Source organism: Dama dama, chromosome 20, assembly GCF_033118175.1.
Source record: "Dama dama isolate Ldn47 chromosome 20, ASM3311817v1, whole genome shotgun sequence".
Taxonomy (NCBI): Eukaryota; Metazoa; Chordata; class Mammalia; order Artiodactyla; family Cervidae; genus Dama; species Dama dama.
This window is the reverse complement of record NC_083700.1, coordinates 101,545,247-101,568,440: the sequence shown is the minus strand read 5'-3', so window position 1 is coordinate 101,568,440 and position 23,194 is coordinate 101,545,247. Positions and strand designations below refer to the sequence as shown.

General features: G+C 59.0%; 1 protein-coding gene across 1 annotated transcript; it reads left to right on the top strand.

Annotated features, from left to right (window-relative positions):
* The first annotated feature begins 1,258 nt into the window (after positions 1-1,258).
* On the top strand, positions 1,259-22,171 carry FOXO6 (forkhead box O6). Its single transcript, XM_061120077.1, has 2 exons — positions 1,259-1,693; positions 19,972-22,171. The coding sequence occupies exons 1-2, from the start codon at positions 1,280-1,282 to the stop codon at positions 21,250-21,252; spliced, it is 1,695 nt and encodes a 564-aa protein (XP_060976060.1). The 5' UTR covers positions 1,259-1,279; the 3' UTR covers positions 21,253-22,171.
* The last annotated feature ends 1,023 nt before the right edge of the window (positions 22,172-23,194 follow it).

Here is a 23,194-nt window from a genome sequence, read left to right as displayed (position 1 = left end):
AAAATAGTGGTTTGCAAAGTGTGGTCCAGGGTGCATCACCTGGGAACTTGTCAGAAATGCAAAGTCTCAAGCCGCAACCCAGACTAACCTGGCTGGGGCCCAGTAAAACGTTTTAACAACCTCTCCAGGTTGATTTTACTACACGTTAAACCAGGCATTCTGAATGCCTACGAAAAACAACTTGCAGATGGAGAAGCCAAAATTGTAGCCAAGCCTGACCCAGAATCCAGGTGTTCTTGACCCTCTCCTTTCCCCGAGCCCAGGGCAGAAAGAAGAGAACAACTCCATCATCCACCCCACCAGGTTTCTGGAACGAAGATTTGGAAATACCAAGGGTCTAGAAACAGAGGGCGGGGCATTCCTCCCGGGAATAGAAGGCGGGGCCATGTGCTCTGAGCCCCGCCTCATTTCTGTTGCCCCGGGAAACCCCGGGTTGTAACAATAACCCGCTGACGCGCTTAGGGGAGGGATCCTGCCGAGTCCGTGGGCGGGACAGCCCTGCTACGGACCAATGAGGGTGCTCGGGCCCCGCCCCCGCGCCCCCGCCCCTAGAGCAAAGCAGGGGGCGGGGTCGCGCCCGCCGCGTCTCCCCTGCTCCGTAGGCGGCGCTGTTGCATGCAGGGGCTGCGGCGGGGTCGCCCCCGGCCGGGAGCCCCGCGCCTCCGCCTCCAGCCCGCGGGCGGGGCACCCGGCCCGCCAGAGGATTCCGCGGCCGCGGGCGGGCACGCCCCGCCCTCTCCCGCGCCGGGCCCGCCCCCCTCCCTGTCCCCCGCCCATCTGAGGTGCAGCCGGCGCTGAGCGCGGCAGGCGCGGGAGCTGGCGCTGGAGCCGGAGCGGCGGCGGCGGCGGCATTCACGGGGCGGCGGCGGCGGCGCGGGCTCCGGCACGGGCTCGGGCTCCGGCATGGTGCAGTCCGGCTTCGTCCCGGGAGAGCGGGGCCCGCGTGCGGGGTCGGCGCCGGGGGAGCGGCGGCAGCGACGGTGGCGGTGGTGGCCGCAGGCACAAGCAGGCGGCAGGTGCTAGAAGCGGGGCTGGGCGAGGTGTGTGCCCGTTGGGCTCCGGGGCCGCCGCTGTCTCACTGCCCCCCTCTTTTCCTCCCTTCGGGCTTCCCAGCGCGTCCAGCCCCCTGTCTCCGCGACCTGGCCCATGGCGCCCCGCGGTTGAGCCGGCGCCGCCAGGGACCCCTCCCGCGGGCCTCTCAGGGGCGCGCAGATCCCGGAGCCGCCCGCCCACCCTCCGCGGAGCCCCCCTCCCCTCCTCGCCCGAGCCGGGCGGGACCATGGCTGCGAAGCTGCGAGCGCATCAGGTGGACGTGGACCCGGACTTCGCGCCGCAGAGCCGGCCGCGCTCGTGTACCTGGCCCCTGCCGCAGCCCGACTTGGTCGGCGACGAGGACGGAGCGCTGGGTTCTGGGGTGGCCGAGGGCGCCGAGGACTGCGGGCCGGAGCGCCGGGCCACGGCCCCGCCGATGGCCCCAGCGCCGCCGCTGGGCGCGGAGGTCGGACCGCTGCGGAAAGCGAAGAGCTCCCGGCGGAACGCGTGGGGGAACCTGTCCTACGCCGACCTCATCACTAAAGCCATCGAGAGCGCTCCGGACAAGCGGCTCACGCTCTCGCAGATCTACGACTGGATGGTCCGTTACGTGCCCTACTTCAAGGATAAAGGCGACAGCAACAGCTCGGCCGGCTGGAAGGTGGGGGCGTCGGGCTGGGGAGGGGTGCTGGAGCCGTCGGCTGGGGCTTCCAAGGGCTGCTAGATGCCTCTGGGCACCCGGTGGGCGGTCTGGAGGGAGACCCTGGGACACCCCCAGGGGTCACAGAGTGTGTGCCCAGGGCGTGCGGCCGGCCGGCAGACAGGCGGGGGCGTGCTGGGAGCAGCTGTGTGCATGCTCTGGATGCAGGGTGGGAGGTCTGGTGGGGTGACAAGGGACTGCCACTTTGAGGCACCCCTGAGGGATACCCTCACCCCATCTCTGGGGGCATAGCAGAAGAACCTGTCCTCAGGCCTCAGACATTGGGGACCCCTCTCTTACCCGCCCCGGTCTGCTTTGTGTTACCCTCTCCACCAGGGCACCCTCCTGAAAGAGCTGAAATAATGACTTGGGGCCAGTGGCTGCTTTCCTCCCAAATCTTTCCCACTGCCCTCCCTGAAGCTGGCCTCAGGGTGAGGAACGCGACCCTAGGCCCACAGTTCTTTCTGTAGTGCCAGGAGTTCACCCTAGGGCACCAGCCAGTCTGAGGTGGGGAACTGGTCAGGTGATTTGAGTTCTCCATGGGGCAGCTGCTGTCCCCCCTGGCCTGGATCAGCACAGTGGGCTGGTGATGACCCCTGCTGGTGTGAGGGCAGGGTGTTGAGACCCCGGGATCTGTCTGTGCCCACCCCAGGCTATCAGTCTCCCACTTCCCTGGTTTTCTGAGCCCAGATGCATTTGGGGGTGGGGGGAGGGGGAGGGGCACCCCAGGGAGGTCTCAGTACCAACCACTGGAAAGGGGGGAGCCATCTTGGGAGAGGACGGGGTCTTGACTGGATTGTGGCCTCCAGACCCTCCCCTGGCTAACTTGTTGGGGAATGGGGACAGTTGATGCCTTTGGAGGAGAGGAGAGGGCTGGGGTGGTCGGGCCATGCCTAGGGCCTGTAAGCTTTCAGCAAGAGGGGGTCTCTATGAGGGAGACATGCCTAAATGGAGGGAAGGGGCTGCAATTGGTGGTGGTAGGCAGGGTCAGGGAAGGGAGGTGTGCCGGTGGAGGAGGGGAGGCTTGTGGACATGAACAGCACGAGGTGCCCGGCGGCTGCGTTGTAGGGGCCCACAGTGCGTTGACCTGGGAGCCCATGGCTCTCAGGCTTTGTGCTGGCAGCTCCTCTGTCTCTCTGGCCACTACTGGGTGGGGACGCAGGCTGGAGTAGCAGACCTGAGTCCTCCTCTGCATCCTTTAGCTGGTCCCCCTGGGCTCAGCCCTCAGCAGAACACTTGTTCCTCCTAAGTGGGTGCTGTGTCTTGCTCCCACCTCCCCCTGCTGAACTGTCCCACCCTTCACTTCTCCTTGTAGATTGTCCCTGCCCTCAAGGGCATAGTGTTCAGACACCTCTTCCAGGAAGCCTTCCCTAACCCCTTTTAGCTAGCTCAGGACTCCCTCATCTCTGGTCCTCTCCCTACCTGTCATAAGTCTTAGTCTTTTGTGTCCTGTCTCATTTCCCTTCCCCACCCCCTTTGGAAAACAGTGGCGGTGTTAGCTCAATCTCTGTGCCCACACCACCAAGCATAGCGCCTGGCACCAGGAGCTACCAGTGCATGTCTGGTAAAAGTAAAGAAGTGAGTGGATGGTGCAGAGGGTGCTGAGACCAGGGAGGATACTGTGAGTAAGAGCAAGCCAGGAGGGCTTCCTGCAGGAGATGGAGCTCCAAATGGGGTTGAAGGGTTAGGGATGATGGGGAAGATGGCAAGAGGGAATATAAGGCTTGAACCCAAGAGAAAACTACAGTGCACTGAGGGTCTCAGGACCAAGCCCTCTGCCAGGCAGCTTCAGGCATCTGTGCCAGGTGTCACCTTTAATGCCCTCTGCACTGCCTGAGGTGGGTTTTACTGTCACCACTTACAGAACTGGGCACTGAGGCACAGAGTGGAGAAGTAAACTGCCCAAGGTCACAGTCAGTAGATGGGAAAGCCGGAAAGCTGGATTCCAATCTAGGTGTGTCTCCCTCCAGGGACCCAGAGCCTCTGGAATAGTGTCCTGCTTGCCCTGGGCGTGGGAGGGGGACACTGACAGCTTTCAAACAGGGATGGATCTAAATCCGAGAGTGGGATTGGGAAGGTACTTGGAGATAATATAGTCCCATGAGTTCATTTTGCAGACTGTGAGACTGAGGCCCTGGCAGGGAATGGGACTCTTCCCAGGTCATCAGTGAGCGGCAGGCCCTGGATGATGGCCCAGGCCTCCCGCCTGCCCTTTGGATGCGGTGTCCTCTGCACCACACTGCTGGGGACACACTGCTTCTCCCTGTCCCTGGGCTCAGGAAGGCTTGCCCTGGGCTGGGGCATTGGTGAGGGGTCCTCAGGCATGGGCTCCTCACCTAGACCTGGCAGAGACCCCCGAGCAGCAGAGGAGGGCTGTTCAGAGAGACCTCTGGCCTTTCCCGTCTCATCCCCTCAATGGCTGTCCTCCTCCTATCCCACCCGCATCCAGCTCCCCAGGGAGCCTCCTCCCCCTCTCATTCCCACCCCTCCCACCACCTGTTCCCCCATTCCCAATCAGTCCCTCCAGGGGCTGGGTGGAGGGGCCATTCCCAACTCCCAGCCACCCTCTGGTTACAGAGCCTGTGGGACACCTCAGGTGCCAGGGTTGGGGCCAGGGACCTATTGTTCCTTCCTCTCTCCCCTCCCCCACATAAGTGTTGCCCTTCAGCCCCTGGGGTGTACTGAACCCTGTGACTGATGGAATGGGGGGACCAGTGGGGGAGGCGTTGGACCTACCTTCAGGATGCATCAGGGTTACCCAAGCCCTGTGTTTTACAGGCAGGAAGGGCTGGGGGGTGGGCAGTGGGGGGATAGGGGTGTGGTGAAGGCGGGGAGATCCCCTGGGGAGCCAGGCAAGCCCTCCCAGAGAAGATGGCACTCGATCTGGTCTGTCTTCACTGGGTGGGGAGGGCGGGTAGAATTTGGGGGAAAGTCTTCCAAGGGATACTGACTGCGTATGCAAAGGCAGGGAGGTGGAATTCATACGCTGGGTTTGGGAGACTGTTGGGCGTGCCAGGCTGGAACTAAGAGTTCCTGAAGGTGGCGGGGCTGTGTCATGGGAAAGGCCGAGTGGGCCAGATCAGGAAGGGCTTGACCTTTGCCCTGTGGCCCCACCCGGACTGTGGGATGACAGTTCAGAGGTGTTGCAGAGAGGAAGTGGAGGAGGCAAGATCAACAGCAGGCGCAGGGCACCCAGCAGGCTGAAGCCAGAAGACAGACTGGGCTTGGTGCCGGAGAGGCTGGAAGAGTTGCTGTCAGGGTGTAGGGTCTCCAGGTCTGGGGTGAGGGCTTGGACAGGAAGTCTCCCTCCCTCTGCAGGGTCCGGAAGTGTGGCTGTCCCACATCCAGGTTGTTACTGCTGTTCAGCCGCTAAGTCATGTCGACTCTTTGCTACCCCCGTGGACTGTAGCGTGCCAGGCCTCCCTGTCCTTCACCATCCAAGTAGGGTCTCCCACTTCCTCTCAGATACTCTTGTCCCTCCTTCCCTAGTGCTGGACTCCTCCAGGAAGCCTTCCAGGCTGCTCTGGATCCTGGCGCTCCTTCCACTTAGCACCCCTGGAGTTGTTCTGCCTGCTTTTGTGTTTCCTGGCTGCCAACTCCCCTGGGAGCTTTCAGGCCAGGCCTGGGTGCCTCCCATTCCTGTCCCCAGGACAGGTGGGGTTGGAGCCCAGTGGAGGGGGACTCCCCTTCTCCCTCAGTGCCTGGAGCAGCTTGGCCGTTGTGGGGTGGGATCAGGAGGGGTGGTGCCCCCCCCCCCCCATACCACCCAGGCTGGCCAGTAGGTCCTAGGTGGGGTGGGGTCTAGAAGGGAGGGGCTGCTCCTTGAGGCCACAGAGGAGGGTCCTGAGACAGCCCGGCTGAGCAGTGGTTTGCTTGCAGGGCTCCCCCTTCTCTCCTCCCTGCAGCCCGTTCCAGCAGGGCTCCCTCCTCCTTCTTTGTCCTCCGGGGATCCCCAGCCCCGAGGGCTGGTGGGGGTGTGGGAGGAGGCGGTGTGAGCCCGGGTTGGGGGGTGTCCTCACCCCCCGCGCTGCACGAGCGGGGGGCTGGCAGCTGCCCGCCTCCTGGGCACGAGCCCGTGCCAGCCGCTCCTGGCACAGTTGCTGGCACGCCCGGCAGACTCCCACGGCCACCTGCTCACACCCACCCACGAGCGCTGGCGCGCGGCGGGCCCTTCCGGCTTCCCGGGCCTCCCGGCGCCCCTCCCCAGCTACCGCGCCCCCCCCCCCCCGCCCCACCAATCCCCTCCCGGTCCTCTGCTCCACGAAGGCCCCTCACTTCTGCCAGCCGCGTGCGTGGCCCCCCGGCCGCCCCTCCCCAGCAACTTGGGGAGCTTGAGAGGCAGGGCCGCCAGGAGGCCCCGGGGGTAGCTGCACCTCTGCGGCGAGAAGGAGGGGCGGACCCGGAGGCAGACAGACAGACCGACAGACAGGGTGAGGGCCCCCGCCTGCCACCTGGCGCCGCTCCAGCGGGACGATGGCGGGCAGCGCCGTGCCAGGCGGTAATTGCAGACAGACTAATTTAAAGAGATGAGACGGTTATTTTTAACTCCTGTTAAGGTAATGAACGGCGCGGGGAGGGGGGTGTGCAGGTTCGAAAGTTCAGCGCCCCCCCAGCCCCCACTTTCTGCGGGTTGGGGCTCCCCTGTCTGCAGGCCCTGAGGACCCAGCTTCAGGACTGAGGCGTGGAGGGGCTCTGCCAGAGAAGGGGAAGGGCTCAGAGGGCTGGGGAGCAAGCGCCCACCGGTCCAGGCTGGTGTTAGCATCCCACTTTCCCAGCTGGAGAAGTGACTTGTCTTAGGATCACCTCCCTAAGAACTGGCAGACCTGGGAACTGAACCCCCTTATACACCCCAAACTCACGTGTTTCTTCCTGTGCCATTAGGGCTGGGGTAGGGAGGGATTTGGAAAGGCGGCAGGCTTGTTTCTAGCAGCCCACCTTCTCTCATCTTTGAGTGGCAGGTGGTGGTGGCCACTAAACGGGGTCCAAAGAGCTATGGAAGCCCCTCTGTGTCTTGTGAGGAGTGCAGGTGTGGTCGCGGGCTTCGGGCGGGGGTGCGGGCTTCTGGGGTATGGCTGTAGCAGGGAGCACCCCCCTAACTGTCTCCCTTACCTTGCAGCTGACTCCTCAGCACCCCTCCCCTATCTGAGCCTGTGGCCTGCCTGCCATCTTGTGGATGGGTCCCCGAGAAACAGGTTCACGTTGGTGCCTACTCCTTTCACATCCGAGTCTGACTTCCGTCTCCAGGAGAGGCGGGGAGTCATGGAGCCCATCACCTGCTGTCAAGCCTCCTTCCTAGATTACTCCCTTTCTCACACACTCCTAGGTGCCGGAGGCTGCAAGCTCCAGCACTGCCCATTCTGTTGCTAGACAGACCTTTGGGTTGTTAGGCCTTTCTTCCTTCTCTCTGGCCATGACCCATCTCTCTGGAGCATTGCTCCAGGTGTCCTAGTTCAGCCCTTCAGGGTCTGTTGGAGCTATGGAGTTGGGAGTGGGTGAGGGGTGGGGAGAGCCCCTGTAGGGGACCCTGATCTCGAGTGTGTTGAACTGGAGCAAAGCTCTCTCCCGATCTGGTCCTCTGTGTTCTCCTCCATAGCCAAAGGGCCTTAACTCACCCACTCTCTGGCCCTTTTGGGGGCTGTAACTGGACGAACCCTCTGGTTCTAGGAGCCATGATGGGTTAGTTGGGCTTGGGGGCGCAGAGTGCTGATGGGACTTCTCATGGGTGGAAGTAGGTGAGTAGCAGTGTGGATGCACTCGAACTGGGGACTCCTGCTTGGGGCTGCCTACCCAGCCCCTGGCGGTACCCAGGTGGCAGACATACTCTGAGCACAGTGAAGGGAGTGCTCTTGGCATTCCCAGCTGTCCCCCCAGAGCAGACAGATGGGGGGTCCAGGGTGTTAGGTGGGCATCAGCAGAGGCTCTGGGGCCTGGGTAGGGCGCTCAGGGGGGACAGCTGGATCTGGAGCGCCCCCCTTCCTCCTGGCACCCTGGTTACCATGGAAACCAACTCCTGTTTGGGAGGGTTTGGCTGTTTGCTGCCTCTCCCCACCCCCCAACCCATATGTGGAGGTGGGAGGGGGGCCAGGTGGCATGTGGGGGAGGGGCCTCCCACACCCTACCCCCCCAGGGCCTCGTCTTTGCAGAGAAACCTTTCTGGTCTCTAAGAGGGTTGCCTCTCGTGGGAAGGGGAACAAGAATTAAGGGAATTAACTCCTGGGTGCTAAGCAGTCAGTTGGGCACTTCACGTAAATCTTCCCATTTCTTCCTCTCTGGGTCCTGCCAGGTATGTGATAATAGCCCCATTTTGCAGCTGAGGAAATTGAGGAAAAGACGAAGTCACTTGGCCAAGGCAGCATAGCTGAACGCGGCTGAGCCTGGGTTTAGATGCAGACCTGTCTGTTTCTGCCATGTGTCACCATCTCCCAATGCCAGTGCAGCGTCAGCCCACATCCCAACTAGTCCTCCTGCCCCAGGGCTCTCATGCTCACTCCAGAACCCTCCAGGGCTACTCAGTTCCCTTGGGAGCCAACCAAGCCCAAACTGCTCTGTTCAAACCCCTGGGCCCTCTGCTGGCCTTGTCCAGGCCCTGCCCTCTCTCCCGTTTTCCCTGCTGCCTCTGATCCCACGCTGCCCTCACGCTGCCATCTTTATACCTAATACTGGAGTTGTCACCTGCTCGCCAAGACTGCTGTCGACTCTCAGGGGCTGATCCCTGGGGACACCCCTCAGAAACTAGGCGGGTGTTTGGGTAGTTTGAACAAAAACCTACCTACTAGGTGATTCTGAAACCCAATATGTCTTTCTGAGAATCCTGCCTTAAGTCCTTAGTTGTTGGCAGAGCTGGCTGATGATCTGAGTCACCTAGAAGCTTTTAGGTAGTACGGTCTGCAGCCCCTCTCTCAGACCCTCTGTGTCAAGACTGCCAGTGGGTGGGCTTTGAAATCTATATTTTAACAGGTCTGTCTGTTAAAGTTGGGATGTGGGCTGACAGGTCAGATTCTGAACTGATGCCTTAGACGGTATCTTCCTTGACTCCTGCTTGTCCCTCCCGTCTTCTGTTCCCAGGGTGGACCACCTTCTCCTCCAAGCAGGCTGCCCAGATTGAGCCCACACCTCTCTTCCTCACTCTTTCTGGGTCCTCCAGAGAATTGAGCCCCATGCAGTCAGCTTCAAGGGACTGAAACCACTCCCACCCGCCCACCCCGGAATACATTCACCCACCCTCCGTGTCTCACATGCTCTGCCAACAGAGCGTTTGGCTGCAGGAGGGAGGGGAACGGTCATCGGCATGAATCCTCGGCAGGCCTCTTTGGCGCTGGCCCATGAGGAACTGGAAAGTCGCAGTCCCTGCTCTCTGCTAGCTCTCTGTCTGGTGGGGGAGGTGAGACCACGTGTGCTCTGCTTACAGGGACCAGTCCTGGGGCCTTAGCCACTCCAGGTCTTGGCCTCCTGGCCCTAGTCAACCTCTCCAGCCACATCACTCACCCCTCTCGTCTTCTGACCTTTGCTTCAGCCACACACAGAACTCTTCCAGCTGGAGATTCAACCTCCATGTGCCATGACAGGCATGCTCCCATTTAATTTTCACAGCAAACTGTGAAGCTGGTACCGCTACTGTCCTCAGTTTGCAAATGAGGAAAGTGAGGCCGAGAGACACGAAGTAGGCTCTCATAATATCCCACTGGCAGTAACAGAAATGAAACTCCCCTGGGCTGTTCCTCCCTAACTCAGTGCTCTGGCCAGGCTAGTGTAGGCTGGCCTCCACCGGCAACATTGTCTCTCTGATTTCCCTTGGAGTTTGGCCCTGAGGCTTCCAGTCTGGGGTGTTGGCTCTGGGATCCTGACTCCCTTTCTCCAACCCAGAGCTCCCAGAGGGAGGGAGCTGACATCGGCCCCCTCTCCATCTGCAGGCCCCAGGGCTGATGGCTACTTCCTCCACTCACTTTAATTCAGGCCTACACCCACTGGGCACCCACTGGGCAGCGCTGCTCAGAGGAACTGGACTGGCTCCCTGCCCTCGAAATGCCTGCAGGTCCAGCTGGGAAAAGAAGATGAGGATAAAAATGACCCAGGGTCATGATGGAGGGACAGATAATGCTCTGTGTGTATTTGGAGGTGAGGAAAGAGAATGAGGCAAAAAAGTTAAACCCTCAGGATTCTTTGGGAGCCTCACAGGGTCTGGCTATGTTAGCCAGAGCCCAGCAGGACTTGAGGCTGGAGAAGCGAGCAGGGGCCGGCTGGTGAGTGGCCTTGAATACCACACCAAGAAGTTGGCACTCCAAACTGTGGGGAATGAGGGATGACATGGGCAGAAAGGATGGTATGGAGGGTTGGGGTCGGAGAAGAGACTGGCTCAGGGGTCCACTGTGGGCCTCATACTGGGATCCAGGAGAGAAGATGAATCTGAGAAAGTAGAGGTTCCAAGACTCCAAGATGCCAGGCCTGAAGTGCCAGGCGGCACCCTTTGGTGCCTTGAGGATCTCAGAGGTGCAGGTAAGAGTCTCGAGGCAAGCAGGGAGGAGCAGTCCTAGTTTTGCCACTCACCCTCTGTGTAGCCTTGAGCATCCAAGCCTCAGTTTCCCTTTCTGCAAAATGGGATAATAATAAGACATGTCCAAGCTTTGCTGTGAGAATTACATCCGAGGAGAGTTACATGTAAAGTCCCCAGTGAAATCTGAGCAAATACCATTATTGTTGTTCATTACTCTGGCAAAGGAAAGGAGATAACTCTCCATGCCCTGTGTAAGGTGGGAGTCCTGGGCCCTGATCCCTGAAAGACACTGACTTGTATGTGTGTTGGGGCTGGGGGCAAGATTTCTAGTCCCTCCCTTTCTGTCCCTGGGGTGTGAGGGAATCAGGAGGTTCCATATGCTGCTCTCTAGCCTACAGAGCTTTCCCTGAGGCCTTGAGGGCAAGCAGGTAGGTTTCAGGCCCTGTGTTTTTACAGATGAGGGCAGTGATTTACCCAAGGTCACCCTTGAACTCAGGGCTGCCTGCCCCTAGATGCTGGCTCCTCTTTGCCCACTGGCAGGCTGTGTGACCTTGGACATGATACTTCCCTCTCTGGCTCTAAGTCCCATCTAGGGATCCGAGCTCCCCTCCCCCAACACTCTGGGAAGCTGGGAAGCCTCCTCCACCCCTCCTGTCCCCTCCCCCTGTCCTCAGCTGGCCTTGCCTCCTTTTGTAACCTGAGCTGGGGCTGTGGGGGAAGGGGCTTGCCCTCTGCCAGCAGGCACCTGCCAGCTGAGCAGATGTGAGGGGATGGAGGCCCCCATCCCCCAGGGGATTGCCTGCTCTTGGCTTGGCAAGGCTGGGGCTGGGTGGGCAGTGCTCAGCACACCCAGCCCTGGCCTCTGCCCTCTGCCCTGAGAACTTACACCGAGCACTTGTTCATTTTTCAGCAGACATTCGTGCTCCAACATGCCCTGCAAAGACCTCTCAGGCTCCGGGAGAAGACAGATGGCAGATGAGGGCTGGTGCCCCAGTCTGGGTGGGCTGCTCGGGCCTCCTGGAGCCCCTTGGCATGGGGACAGAGGGCCAAGGGCAGCCCCTGGGGGTAAGGCCAGTGTCTGTGCGGGTGGCCATGCCCCTTCGGAGAGCAGATGGTTCTCTTGGCACCATGCCCACTCTTCCTTTCCACCTCCCACCCCCTAGCCAGCCTGCAGGGCTGGGGCACAGCTGCTGAGCCCTCCCCAGAGCCGGGCCCAGGGCAGGGCTGGGTGAGGTCACTGCAGCTGCTCCCAAGGCCTGGGGCAGGGGTGTGGGAGGTGCTGCCAGCAGAGTGAGGGAGGGGATCAGAATGAGGAGGGGCTCAGAGAGGCCTGAATGGCTTGGCAATTGGGGATCCCCTTTAATCCTGGAAGAGAGAGGAGGTCTGTGCAGGGGTTGCTGAGCCAGCGTGGCAGTTCCTGGCGCCCTTTCCCCAGGAGAGTTTCTGTCTGGCCTAGGCTCCTGCCGAGAGGTGTCTTAGGGTAGGTGGAAGAGCACAGACCCTGGTGTGAATTCCTGCCTCAGCACTCACCATCTGGAGCAGGTCAGTTGTCTCCTGAAGCCTCAGTTTCTCCTCTGTAAAATGAGAATAATAAACCAACTCAGAGGTTTGTTACAGATACTCAGTAAGACTTAAACTGTTGAGTGCCAGCATGTGCATGAATGCTTAGCAAATCGTAGTGTCTTTCCTTCTCCACTTGTTGAAGTCTCCGGAGGAGTCAGCAGAGAGAGTAGGGAGGTGGCAGAGGCACCAGGAATTGGAGGAAAAACCAGGAGGAGGAGGAGCCAGTACCCGGAACTTCAGCCTGAGGTTTGGCGGAACAGAAATGGCACAGAGTTGCCAGGCCTGAGTGGTTCATGGCTGCTGAAAGTTCCAACCTATGTGTTGACTTACTGTGAGCCAAGGATTGCCCACAAAGTTCAAGTTGGGAGGCAGACTCATCCACAATTACATTCTAGTGCACAGGTGGATTTTTGCAGTAGAAATGGGGAAGGAACAGTTATCTTTGGGGCTTGCAGAGGGGTAAGACGCCACAAAGCTCGCCTTGATGGATCAGGACCCAGTTGCACAGAGAGAGAGAGAGAAGGGCACAGGGAACAGAGTGTGCGAAGGCAGGAAATGTGAGATATCCAGGGTGGCTGGAGTTCCAGATAGGTGTAAGCAATGGAGGTGACGAGGCTGGAGACATCAGAGGCCCTTGATTGTCAGTCTGGAGTTGGACCCAAGCCCTGGGGGATGAGGAGCCATGGGTCTTTGAGTAGGGGTGAGCTGGGACTTCTGCTGTTGGCTCGTTTGCTGTCCAGGCTGGGTGTGTGGGCTCTGTTGTCTCTGGGGTGGTAGGGGTGGGGATGCCAGGGTCTGTCTCTTGACCTCCTGCCTTGCTTTGGCTATGTGGTTCCTCCTGGCCCCAGGCTGCCCACTTCTGTTCCACGAATGACTCCAAGCCATTCACCTGTCAACACCTGTGGCTCTGATGCCCCTGCCTGCCCTTCCACCCCTCCTTCCCTGCAGACCCTAGTACCAAGGGTTTGCATGTGGCCTCAGGGCCCTGAGGTCACCTAGGTCACTCCTCCCAGGAAGTCTGTCTGGACTGAGTACTCCAGGCAGCAGAGCAAGTGACCCCCCTCCTCGCCTAGGTTCCCCGCCCCCCCACCCCACCCCCCCATTTTGTGGCTCTGTCTGAGTCAGGTGTGTTCCTGGGCCAGAGGTGGGTGGGGGATTTAGGGTGGTACAAAGGTTGCTCCTGGGCCTGAGACAGGGACTCCATAAGCTGTGGGATGTCATGCAGTTCCTGGCCCCACCCCCTTTCCCATGGATGTTGGGATAGTTACTGTTTTTTACAGGAGATGCTCAAGGTCACATGGATGAGGTTGGGATTCCAACTCTAGCCCTCAGTACTTCTTCATGCAGGAAGGGAGGGAAGGAAGGAGGGAGAGAGGAAACAGGAGTCACAGAGGGAATCAGAGCACTCCTGCAGCCCCACAGGTGATCTCTGCTCTGGGAGGCACCAAAGGGAGGAGCGGGGTCACCATCCCCATTGAGTAGGTGGGGTCAGCTTCCTGAGGGCGGGGCCAGGCTGAACCTTGGACAGCAATGAAACCTGGAGAGGCATCCATACCTGGTTTTAGGTTGGATGGATGGACACGAGATCCAGGACTGAACTGGGAGTGTCCTGGAATCCCCTCGGTGCTAGAGGCCAGGGGGTAGCACAGGGCTTGTTATGGGTGAGGAGCACAACACTTGGGTCTCCTGTCTTCGATGAAAGCCAGGAAACTTGGGCTTGAGAATCAAGGCAGGGATGGCCACTGAGGTGGGCAGCAGGGCAGTGTTCCCCACCTCATTAGGGATGTGGGTGAGAAGAACCTTGGCTTTGGAATACAGCAGCCCTGAGACCCAGACCTAGCTCCATCACTTCCCAGCTTTGTGGTCTCAGGAGTTATTTAACCTACTTGAGCCTTAGTTTGCCCCCCACCCCCACTTTGTAAAATAGGATTACCTACCCACAGTTTGGATGGTTTTTAGAATTCACAGAAGAAACGTATCTAAAGAACCTAGCTTAGGTCTGGCTCGTGGTAGGTGCTGCCCTTCTCCCGCCTTGGTATGTGAGTGTGTGCCAGTGGTGTGCAAGAGTGGGCTTGCACTGGTTCGTGAGAGCTGATCAGGGAGAACTTTTTCCCAGTTCTGCTCTCAGTGACATCATGCTGCCAGCTTAAAATTGGCTACGATGGGAATATCCAGGCCACAGAAATCAGCAAATGCTACAAATCGAATCAGGTGGATTTTTTTCCTTGCTGGAGAGCTGGAAAAAAAAATTCCATCCTGTGGGTTCTCTTTAGCCATCAAGGGGACCAAACAGGAGGTGGGGGCAATGGTGGAGCATTAGCTGGACCATGCAACCTAGAACTCAAAGTCCAGGGGCCTGGGAAGATTGGATACAGTCATAGTGACAGGCAGCCCTCCATAGGCTGGGAACAGCAAATGGTGGGACCCTTCTTCTTGCTCCAAAGCCCTCCTCTTTTCCCCCCACTCCCCATCCCTGAGATCTGCTGGGCTCTGGCTGGAGAAGTAAGATTGGATGAGGTTGAGCTATCAGGGAATGAAGCTGTGCTGGGAGGAGAAATGAGGCTGAGCTGGAAGATAAACGAGGTTGTACTGTCAGGGAATGAGGTGGTACTTGGAGGCAAGGTGAGGCTGCATTATTAGATAAATGAGGTTGTACTATCAGGGGATGAAGTGTACTTGTAGGAGCGATGACGTCCTGCTGGATCAGGCGGGTTGCACCATCAGAGAACACAGCCACACCACAGGAGGAAGGAGAGCCTCCGACTTGGAGGATAAATGAGGGTGTCCTGCTGGATAAATGAGGGGGCCCGTCAGGTGAATGGAGTGCTGTTAGCAAATGAGGTTGTACTTGCTGGATAAATGGGACTGGTGTGCTGGATAAATGGGGTTGTGTTGTCAGATGAATGCATTACTGCTCGTGGGCGAAGGGTATCCTGGGAATAGATGAGGGTGTCCTGTTGGATGGATGAGCTGCTGCCACCAAACAGCTCAGACCCTGTCCACGGGGGAGGCACCATCAGCAAGGACGAGGTTATTCTGTTCCCCTGGGGGCTCCTGGAGCATCTTCTGGCTCAGATGGTCCAGGCTGCGAGAGACCATGACCGCAGCAAGCCCTGGGTTACCCAAATCTGTCCGGGCAGCAGGAGCGAGCAGCATAGGGGGCCAGGGTGGACAGCTGCCTTGTTCACCCTGGGAGCCCTACTTTCCCTCTCACCGAAGCCCTTCCTCCTCTCTCTGCTTCCTTCTGTGGCCCAGGATGCTCCTGCCTTTCTCCACCCCCTGCTTGCCTCCCATTCTGTTCTGTGTTCTCTCAGTTTGGAGAAGCCCCTATTCTGTGCAAGCCACTCTGCCAATCTCATTCATTCTCCCTGCAAGACTGTGTTACCCTCCTTTGCTGTCTCTCATTCATTCACTCAACAAACATTTATGAAATGCCCAGCATATACCAAACACATGGGGTCTGGTAAGAAAAAGAAAGGGACAGAAATGCTTCATGTAACTTAGTTTCTAATATAAGGGAACCCAGATAACAAATTAATGAACATAATATAAAGAAATTATACAGTACTTTAGAAAGCGCTAATTGTTTTAGAAAAACTCAGAGCAGGGTTAGGGAGCCAAGAAATGGCAAGACAGAGGAACATCTGTTAAGAGCGGGCAGGATAGGTCTCATTACATAGGTGACATCTGAACAGAGACTTGAGGGAGCTGAGAGATGGATGTGGGTATCTGGGCAAGGTGGGATGGTACCCGCGGGTTCCTGGAAGGTTTGAAGAATGGGAGGGATCAAGCAGGACAGTGTCAGGAGAGGAGCCTAGGAGGTCACAGAGGGGCTTGCAGGCTATGGTAAGGCCTTTGTTCTTTACTCTGAGTGAGATTGGGGCACCCAAGTGTTCTGGGCAGGACTGGACCATGATCCGGGTTATTTATAGGATCCCTTGGCTGCTGCCTGGTGGAAGGCTAGAGGGAAACAAGAGTGGAGGCAGGTAACCTGTTTGAGGAGGTGGAAGTTCAAAGCATTCGATTGTTTGTGGGTGTCGGCGCCAAGACTGGAATCTGGATCCAACACCAGAGCCCTTGCTCTTTGTCCTGCATCAGCCTCTTCGCCCTGGTTACTGAGGCCCCAGGAGGCTGGCCTCTCACCCAGGTTCTGAGGGACAGTAGGAGGGGCTGGGATGTAACCCCTGTCCCTTCCCCCTCTGCCCCCACCCCCGATGATCTGTCTGAGGCACGAAGTCAGGGAGGTCCCATCTTCCCTGGGAAACTGCCCCAGGCCCGCATGGAGGTGTAGGAGGTGTGAAGCCCCGGAAGCCCAGCTTGGGCACCAGGGGAGCCTGGGCATGCCGGGGCCTTGGCTGTAGTGGCGGGTTGCTAGGCAACTCTGAGAGGGAACCCTGGTTACTGCTACCTGGCAGAGGCGTCTCCCTGCCCTCCCTCCCTCACCTCCTCCGTGGCCTCTGGCCTCCCAGGAGGCCTTGTGGGTGAGATGTGATCAGTGCTTGCCACAGGATCTTGGCCGGGAGCTCTGATGGGTACCAGGTGGCTGGGCCCTGAGGAACTGAGCTGCAGGGCCTGGCCTGGCCTCCTGGGGCACAGCCCTGGTGCACACCTGGTGAAGAGCCCTGCTCAGCAGACCGAGGCCTAAGTCCTCACCTAGCTCTGGGCCACCTCCCTGGGTGACCTTGGGCAAAGCATGGCACTGTTCTAAGCTTCAACCCCATCCAGGTGGCCTGCAGAATTCCTCGCCAAGGGCCATTTTCTGTGAGCGCCAAGGGAGGGTGCTGAGCAGAAATGGTTCCAGGTTACCGCCCCCCCCCCAACCCAGCCCCAATGGCTTGAGTGTGGAACACTCATGTTTTGTGTTAGATTCCATTTACTAAAAGAGTTCCACTACTTAAAAAAAAAAAGTTTGAAACCCCTGGACTGAACAATTCCAAGAACTTTTCGTTGTCAGCTGCAAAGGTGCCTAGAGTGCAGTGGCCCATCTTGTCAATTTCTGGGGAGGGAAACAGGCCAGAGAGGAAGAGGGACTGGCTCCAGGTCAGGCTTGCTGGAGGACAGGGAGGAGCATTGAGCTGCAGGTCAGGAGGCCTGGGCTCGAATCCCAGCTCTGCCACCAGGTCCTGGGTGACACAGGGCAAGTCCTTTTTTCTCTCTGGGTCCAACCAGCTGTGGTTTCAGGCTGGGGCTCGGGGGTACCTAGCTGGGCAAGGAACAGAGTGGGGAAAGATAGATAGGCCTGGAACGTGTGTTCTTGACCATGATCTAAAGCATTTTTATTGATACTCAGAAAACTTGGAAGTCTTGTGGAGTACAAGCCAAGATTCCCTTGAATTCTAAAAAGAAAGTGCAAGACTCTTAGGGAATTTTGACCTTTTAACATGTCCCCAGCTTCCCATGCTACCAGATTCTAGGGTTGATTACATCATGGAAAGTTTGAGAAGAAATGGAGGACTGGTGTCCTAAGATTTTTTGGAAATTCTCTGACTCGTTCTCTCTCCCATGGTGGAATGTGAAGTCCTTTAGACTCAGAGTGAGTCTAACCTGAAATCAGTGCCTGGCTCTGCCACTTAAACTGTGTGATCTTGACAACTTGCTTAACCTCTCTGAGCCTCAGTCACCTCACCTTGAGATGGCTGGTGCTTTAGTTGTCAAGTTGTGTCTGACTCTTTGCTACCCCATGGACTGTAGCCCACCAGGCTCCTCTGTCCGTGGGATTCTCCAGGCAGGAATACGGGAGTGGGTTGCCATTTCCCTAGAACATCTTGAGATAGGGCTCACAATCCCTGAGTTGTATGAACACTGACAGAATGATCATAAAGTACTGAGAATGAGATCAAATACTCCCAGTGCCAGGGCTGACCTGGCAGGTACTCAGGAGGTGCCCTACTTGGTGATATCCTTCCTTCTTCCCCCGCCCTCCAGCGCTCAGAGCCGGGCTGGCATGTAGTGACACGGATAAAGAGGTGAGGCCTGACTGACCTCCAGCAGAGGGGCTGGGAGGTGGAGCCTCTGGCTAGGCAGTCAGTCCCACAGGGGTTGAGAACTGAGGCCTCAGAGGCTCCAGAACACAGGTGTGGGGGTGGGGCTGGGGAGCCAGGTGCAGGGGCGGGAGCAGGAAAGGGGGTTTCTACTCCAGGGAGCACCACTCCCTGGGGGTCCGGCTCCCCTCCTCTCAGGGCCCCAGGAGGAGCCAGGTAGGGCAATGCTGGGAGGGGCCTTGGGGCCCCAGCTGTTGTCTCCCAAGACCAGAAAGTGCCAGAGATAAGGAACCTGGGGCCCTGAAGAAGTCAGGTGTGTACCTGGCGCTGGGGGTAAGGGGTGGGTGGGTGCCCTGGGCAGCAGAGAGGACCCCTCCTTCTGGTGGGAAGGAGGCAGGAGGGAGAGCCCTCACGGATCAGAGGTTCTGGGGCTGGGGGGATGAGAGCAGGTCCCTATGCTGGGCAGACGTGGAGTGGTACCTGGCATGACTGCCTGTGGGACCGTGGGCAAGTTACATCATGCCTCTGGGTCTCCATTCCCTGGTACAGGAGATGGGGTAATGCCAGCTCCCCAGAGTTGTTTGTGCCCAGCACAGGTACACTCAGGGCCTGATATTAAGGATTGTAGAGAAGGAGTAAGTCTGTGGAGTGATCTAAGAAGTGAGGTCTCCTAGCCAGAGTGAGGGATTTAACCAACATTTATGAACACCTGGTGTGTTCACCAAACACTTAGCACAAACATTATCTCAGGTAATGATCTAATAGCCTTCCGAGGTGGTTACTGTATGTTGCCCATTTTTTTCAGAGCAGCTCACTGAGGCATGCGCTCCTAGAGATTGAGTCAACAGCCATGGTCACATAGCTAAGTGGCTGAAAAGAGCTAGGCATCCTGCCCAGCCCTTCAGATACCCAAACCCCTGCTATTTCCACAACAGTGCCAGAGCCAGGAAGTCCAGGCCACCAGCAGGGAGGCCCCAGAGGTGGGGCGTGGTAGGCTTTGCAGTAGTTCTGGTCCTCTACGTTCTCTGTGAGGAGCCAGGTCAGTGGAGCTGTGGACTCCCCTGCCTCCCTCTGTCCCCAGGCCAGGCCTGGCAAAAGCAGGCAGTGATATGGAGCCCAACAGAAATTTACAAGAGGATATGTGTAGGCGTGGCTAAGGTGAAGCCTGTGGAAGGACCAGAGACAGCAGGAGAGCTTTGGGGCCTCAGGCAAGCCACTTCATCTCTCTGAGCCTCAGTCTTCTTGTCTGTAAATGGGCATGATGTCACCTGCTTTGTGAGGATTTTGTGCAGTTTCCACCAGGAAGGGGCTTGAGGGCAACGCTACTTTGCATCAGGTGGGTGGGGAGGGAAAGGAACTGGGTTGACCTGAAGGTGGGTACTGAGCAGCTGTGGGGTGTGAGGTCTCGACGGCCGATGGATGTGCTTTGAGGGGCTTACTGGGATCGGAGGCCTCTGTGGAGTTCGCAGAAGCTCCGAAAATTTGGGAGAAAATCTGGGCCTCTGCCCACCTTGGGGACCCCCAGCCAATTCTGCTTATCCTGGCCAGACCCTCCAAGCAAAGGGTTAACAGTCTTCTCTACCTGCAGTTGCAGTTTAAAGACACGAAATTAAAGCAGGTAATTTATTCTCCCCACACACGAAAGAGCAATTAGTTCTAAACAGGGCTTAATCAGTCACCGCGAGATTGATTTCTGGAGCCCTGGGTTTTCGGGCTCCTGGCGCCACGCCAGGCTGTGGGGGGGGGGGGGGGGGGGCGGACAAATGAGCCGCAGCGGCATGAGCCCTTACATAATCTGTTGGGGGGCCCTAGCAGCCTGGCTAGCCCCGGGCGGAGCTTGGCTGAGTTGGAGAGGGGGGATCTTGCTCCCCTGCTGCAGGCGGCTCCTCAAGAGTAGCCTCCCTGGCAAGGATAGACCCAAAGCTCCGGCCCCACCCTACAGACAGTGCCTGTGACGGCTGGGAGCAGGGAGGGTGGGGCGGTTCTGGGGTTGGGGATGGATATTCTGAGTTTGTCCTACCTGCTACTTACACCTGTTCCCCCTTCTTCCCCGCTCTACCCTTTCATCTTCCCTCTTTCCTCCCCTTCTGCTTTTTGGCGTTTCTTCTCGCCTTCTCCTCTCCTCGATTTTCTCCTACTCCTCCTCCCGTCACTTATCCCCTCACTGCCCACTCCCCCACCCCTGTCCTTGTCTCTGGCCACAGAACTCCATCCGGCACAACCTGTCTCTGCACACCCGGTTCATCCGCGTGCAGAACGAGGGCACAGGCAAGAGCTCCTGGTGGATGCTGAACCCCGAGGGCGGAAAGACGGGCAAGACCCCGCGGCGTAGGGCCGTGTCCATGGACAACGGGGCCAAATTCCTGCGCATTAAGGGCAAGGCCAGCAAGAAGAAGCAGCTGCAGGCACCCGAGCGAAGCCCCGACGACAGCCCCCCGGGCGCGCCAGCCCCAGGGCCCATGCCTGCCGCGGCCAAGTGGGCCACGAGCCCAGCCTCGCACGCCAGCGACGACTACGAGGCGTGGGCCGACTTCCGCGGCGGTGGGAGACCCCTGCTCGGGGAGGCAGCTGAACTGGAAGACGACGAGGCCCTGGAGGCCCTGGCGCCGTCGTCGCCGCTTATGTACCCAAGCCCTGCGAGCGCGCTATCGCCCGCGCTGGGTGCCCGCTGCCCGGGGGAGCTGCCCCGCCTGGCCGAGCTGGGGGGCCCGCTGGGCCTGCACGGTGGCGGCGGCGGCGGCGGCGGCAGCGCAGGGCTGCCCGAGGCGCTGCTGGACGGCTCGCAGGACGCGTACGGGCCGCGGGCCCGCGCCGGGACGCCCGCCTACTTCGGCAGCTGCAAGGGCGGCGCCTACGGCGGGGGCGGGGGTTTCGGGCCGCCGGCGCTGGGCGCTCTGCGCCGCCTGCCCATGCAGACCATCCAGGAGAACAAGCAGGCCAGCTTCGCGCCGGCCGCTGCGCCCTACCGCCCGGGGGCGCTGCCCGCGCTGTTGCCGCCGCCGCCACCCGCGCCCAGGCCCGGCCCCTTGCTTGGTGCACCCGGGGAGCTGGCGCTGGCGGGCGCTGCCGCCACCTACCCTGGCAAAGGGGTGGCCCCGTACGCGCCGCCGGCGCCCTCGCGCAGTGCCTTAGCCCACCCCATCAGCCTTATGACGCTGCCCGGCGAGGCGGGCGCGACGGGCCTGGCGCCGCCGGGACACGCGGCCGTCTTCGGGGGCCCCCCCGGCGGCCTCCTGCTGGACGCGCTGCCCGGGCCGTACGCGGCCGCCGCCGCCGGGCCGCTGGGTGCCGCGCCCGACCGCTTCCCGGCCGACCTGGACCTAGATATGTTCAGCGGGAGCCTGGAGTGCGACGTCGAGTCCATCATCCTCAACGACTTCATGGACAGCGACGAAATGGACTTCAACTTCGACTCGGCCCTGCCGCCGCCGCCGCCCGGCCTGGCCGGGGCCCCGCCTCCCAACCAGAGCTGGGTGCCAGGCTGAGGGCCGCCTGCCGCGCGCCCCAGGTGCCCTGCCCCGCCCCCCAGGGGCCTCTGTCTTCCCATCCTGATCCCCGGGTCCCCACTCCCATTCCCGCTCCACGGGGGGATCCAGGAGGCAGCCCCAACCCAGCTAGAGACAGCCCTCAGAAGCTGACCGCTGAGGGAAGTGGTAGCGAGGCGCTGGAGCACCCCACTATTCCTGCCCACCCCCCAGAAGCCCGCTCTGCCTGCTCCCAAAGACGGGAAGCCTGGGGGGTGGAAGCTGGGTTCCCCGCTGGGTGGGAGTGGGGAGGAATGAGGTGGGGCGCGCTGGTCTGGGAAGCCGACTGGGAGATGCGACAGGGGGGCGTCTCCGAATCCTCAGTTTCATTGGCAGGGCTCTCGCGTGGCTAATCGCCCACCCAAACTCGGAGCTGATTCCCTATTGACACTTTCCCACTGGTCTTTGCGTCACCCACCCCAAGCCAGGAACCCCTCTCCTGAAAACACACTCACACCTACCTATCGGCTGTTCACCTTGAGCTGTCCTTCAAGTCTTGAACCACCCTCCGACCTCCACCCCTACGGTTCAGCCCGTCCCACCCATCCTGCCTGCCCTAGTTTCTCCCCTCCCAGGTGGAAGTCCCTCTCCCCTTCCACCCCTGCCCATTCCGCAGTACTGGTTTCAGCCTCTCCAGTTAGCCTCAGCTCTGGATCCACCCCCCAACCCACCACCCCTTTCTCCGTGCCAGTCCTGGCTCCTCTCTCCCATATTTATAAGTGTCCGGTCGGGGCGGGCTGTGGGCGCGGTGTCCCCGGCGCATATCGTAGGCAGTGTACCGTGGCCGTGCCGTCAGCGTGTGCGTGTGCGTGTGTGCCGTGTCGAGGCCGTGTAGAGTGCATTGTACAGCATATTTTCATGAATAAAATTGTTTTAAATATTTCCCGCGCCTTGGGCTAGTAGGAGAGCGGCGGCGGAGGCAGATACTTGGCAAGGATCGCGGAGGCGGGGGTCCCTGTGCCTGATCCTATTGTGACTGTGTCTGCATCTGTGTCAGCTTTCACGGATGCCTGTCTGCTCAACACGCATTGGTTAAGTGCCTACTGAGTTCTGGATGCTGGAGATGCGCCTGTGTGGACTCTGCACCTGTTTCTGTGAACATGTGCCTTGCAGGAAGTTTCTGGTCTAGGGATATTCTGTCCCAAAAAAGCTAGAGATGGAAGAGAAGGCACAGATATTAACTGAGAGCATGTCTGTGTCAGATCCTGGGTTAGGTGTAATTTTTGTTCCCATTGTACAGATGAGAAAACAGGGTCAGAGCAGGAAAATGGCCTGGCAAGGCAGGCTGGGATGGTGGAAAGGAGGCCCTTGAAGGCACACAGACTTCTGTTTGAATTTATCCCCTACCGTTTTCCAGTCGTGTGACCTTGGGCAAGTTTTCAACCTCTGTAACCTTGCTTTCCTGGCTGGCACACCTCGTGAGCAGTAAATGAGAAGAGATATGTAAAGTGGCAGCACAGATCCTGTGCCCACTCATCCATTCATTCATCCATGGGAGATTTAGTGAGCACCTGCTATGTGCCAGGTCTTATACCAATCACTGGGGCTGCCACAGAGAGCAGCATAGGCACAATCTCTGCTCTGAAGGAACTTAGAGGTTTGAGGGGGACAGAGATGAGTTAATGGGCAATTTTAGATCAGCGACGTAATGAATGGAGGAGAATCGAATGACACAGCTGCACACATCTTGGGCTTGAGGACTCAGGGAAAGTGCCTGAAGGGGGTGCTGTCTCAGTCAGGCCTTAAAGGATGAGTTGTCACTGGGAAAGGAAAGAATTCAGACAGAGGGAATGGCTTGATCAGAGATCCAGAGTCAAGAGATCATTTGGGTTCCAGAACAAAAAGCAATTTAGCATGGCCAGAGCTCAGAAATAGAAAGATGACCAAAGATGGGGAGGCAAGT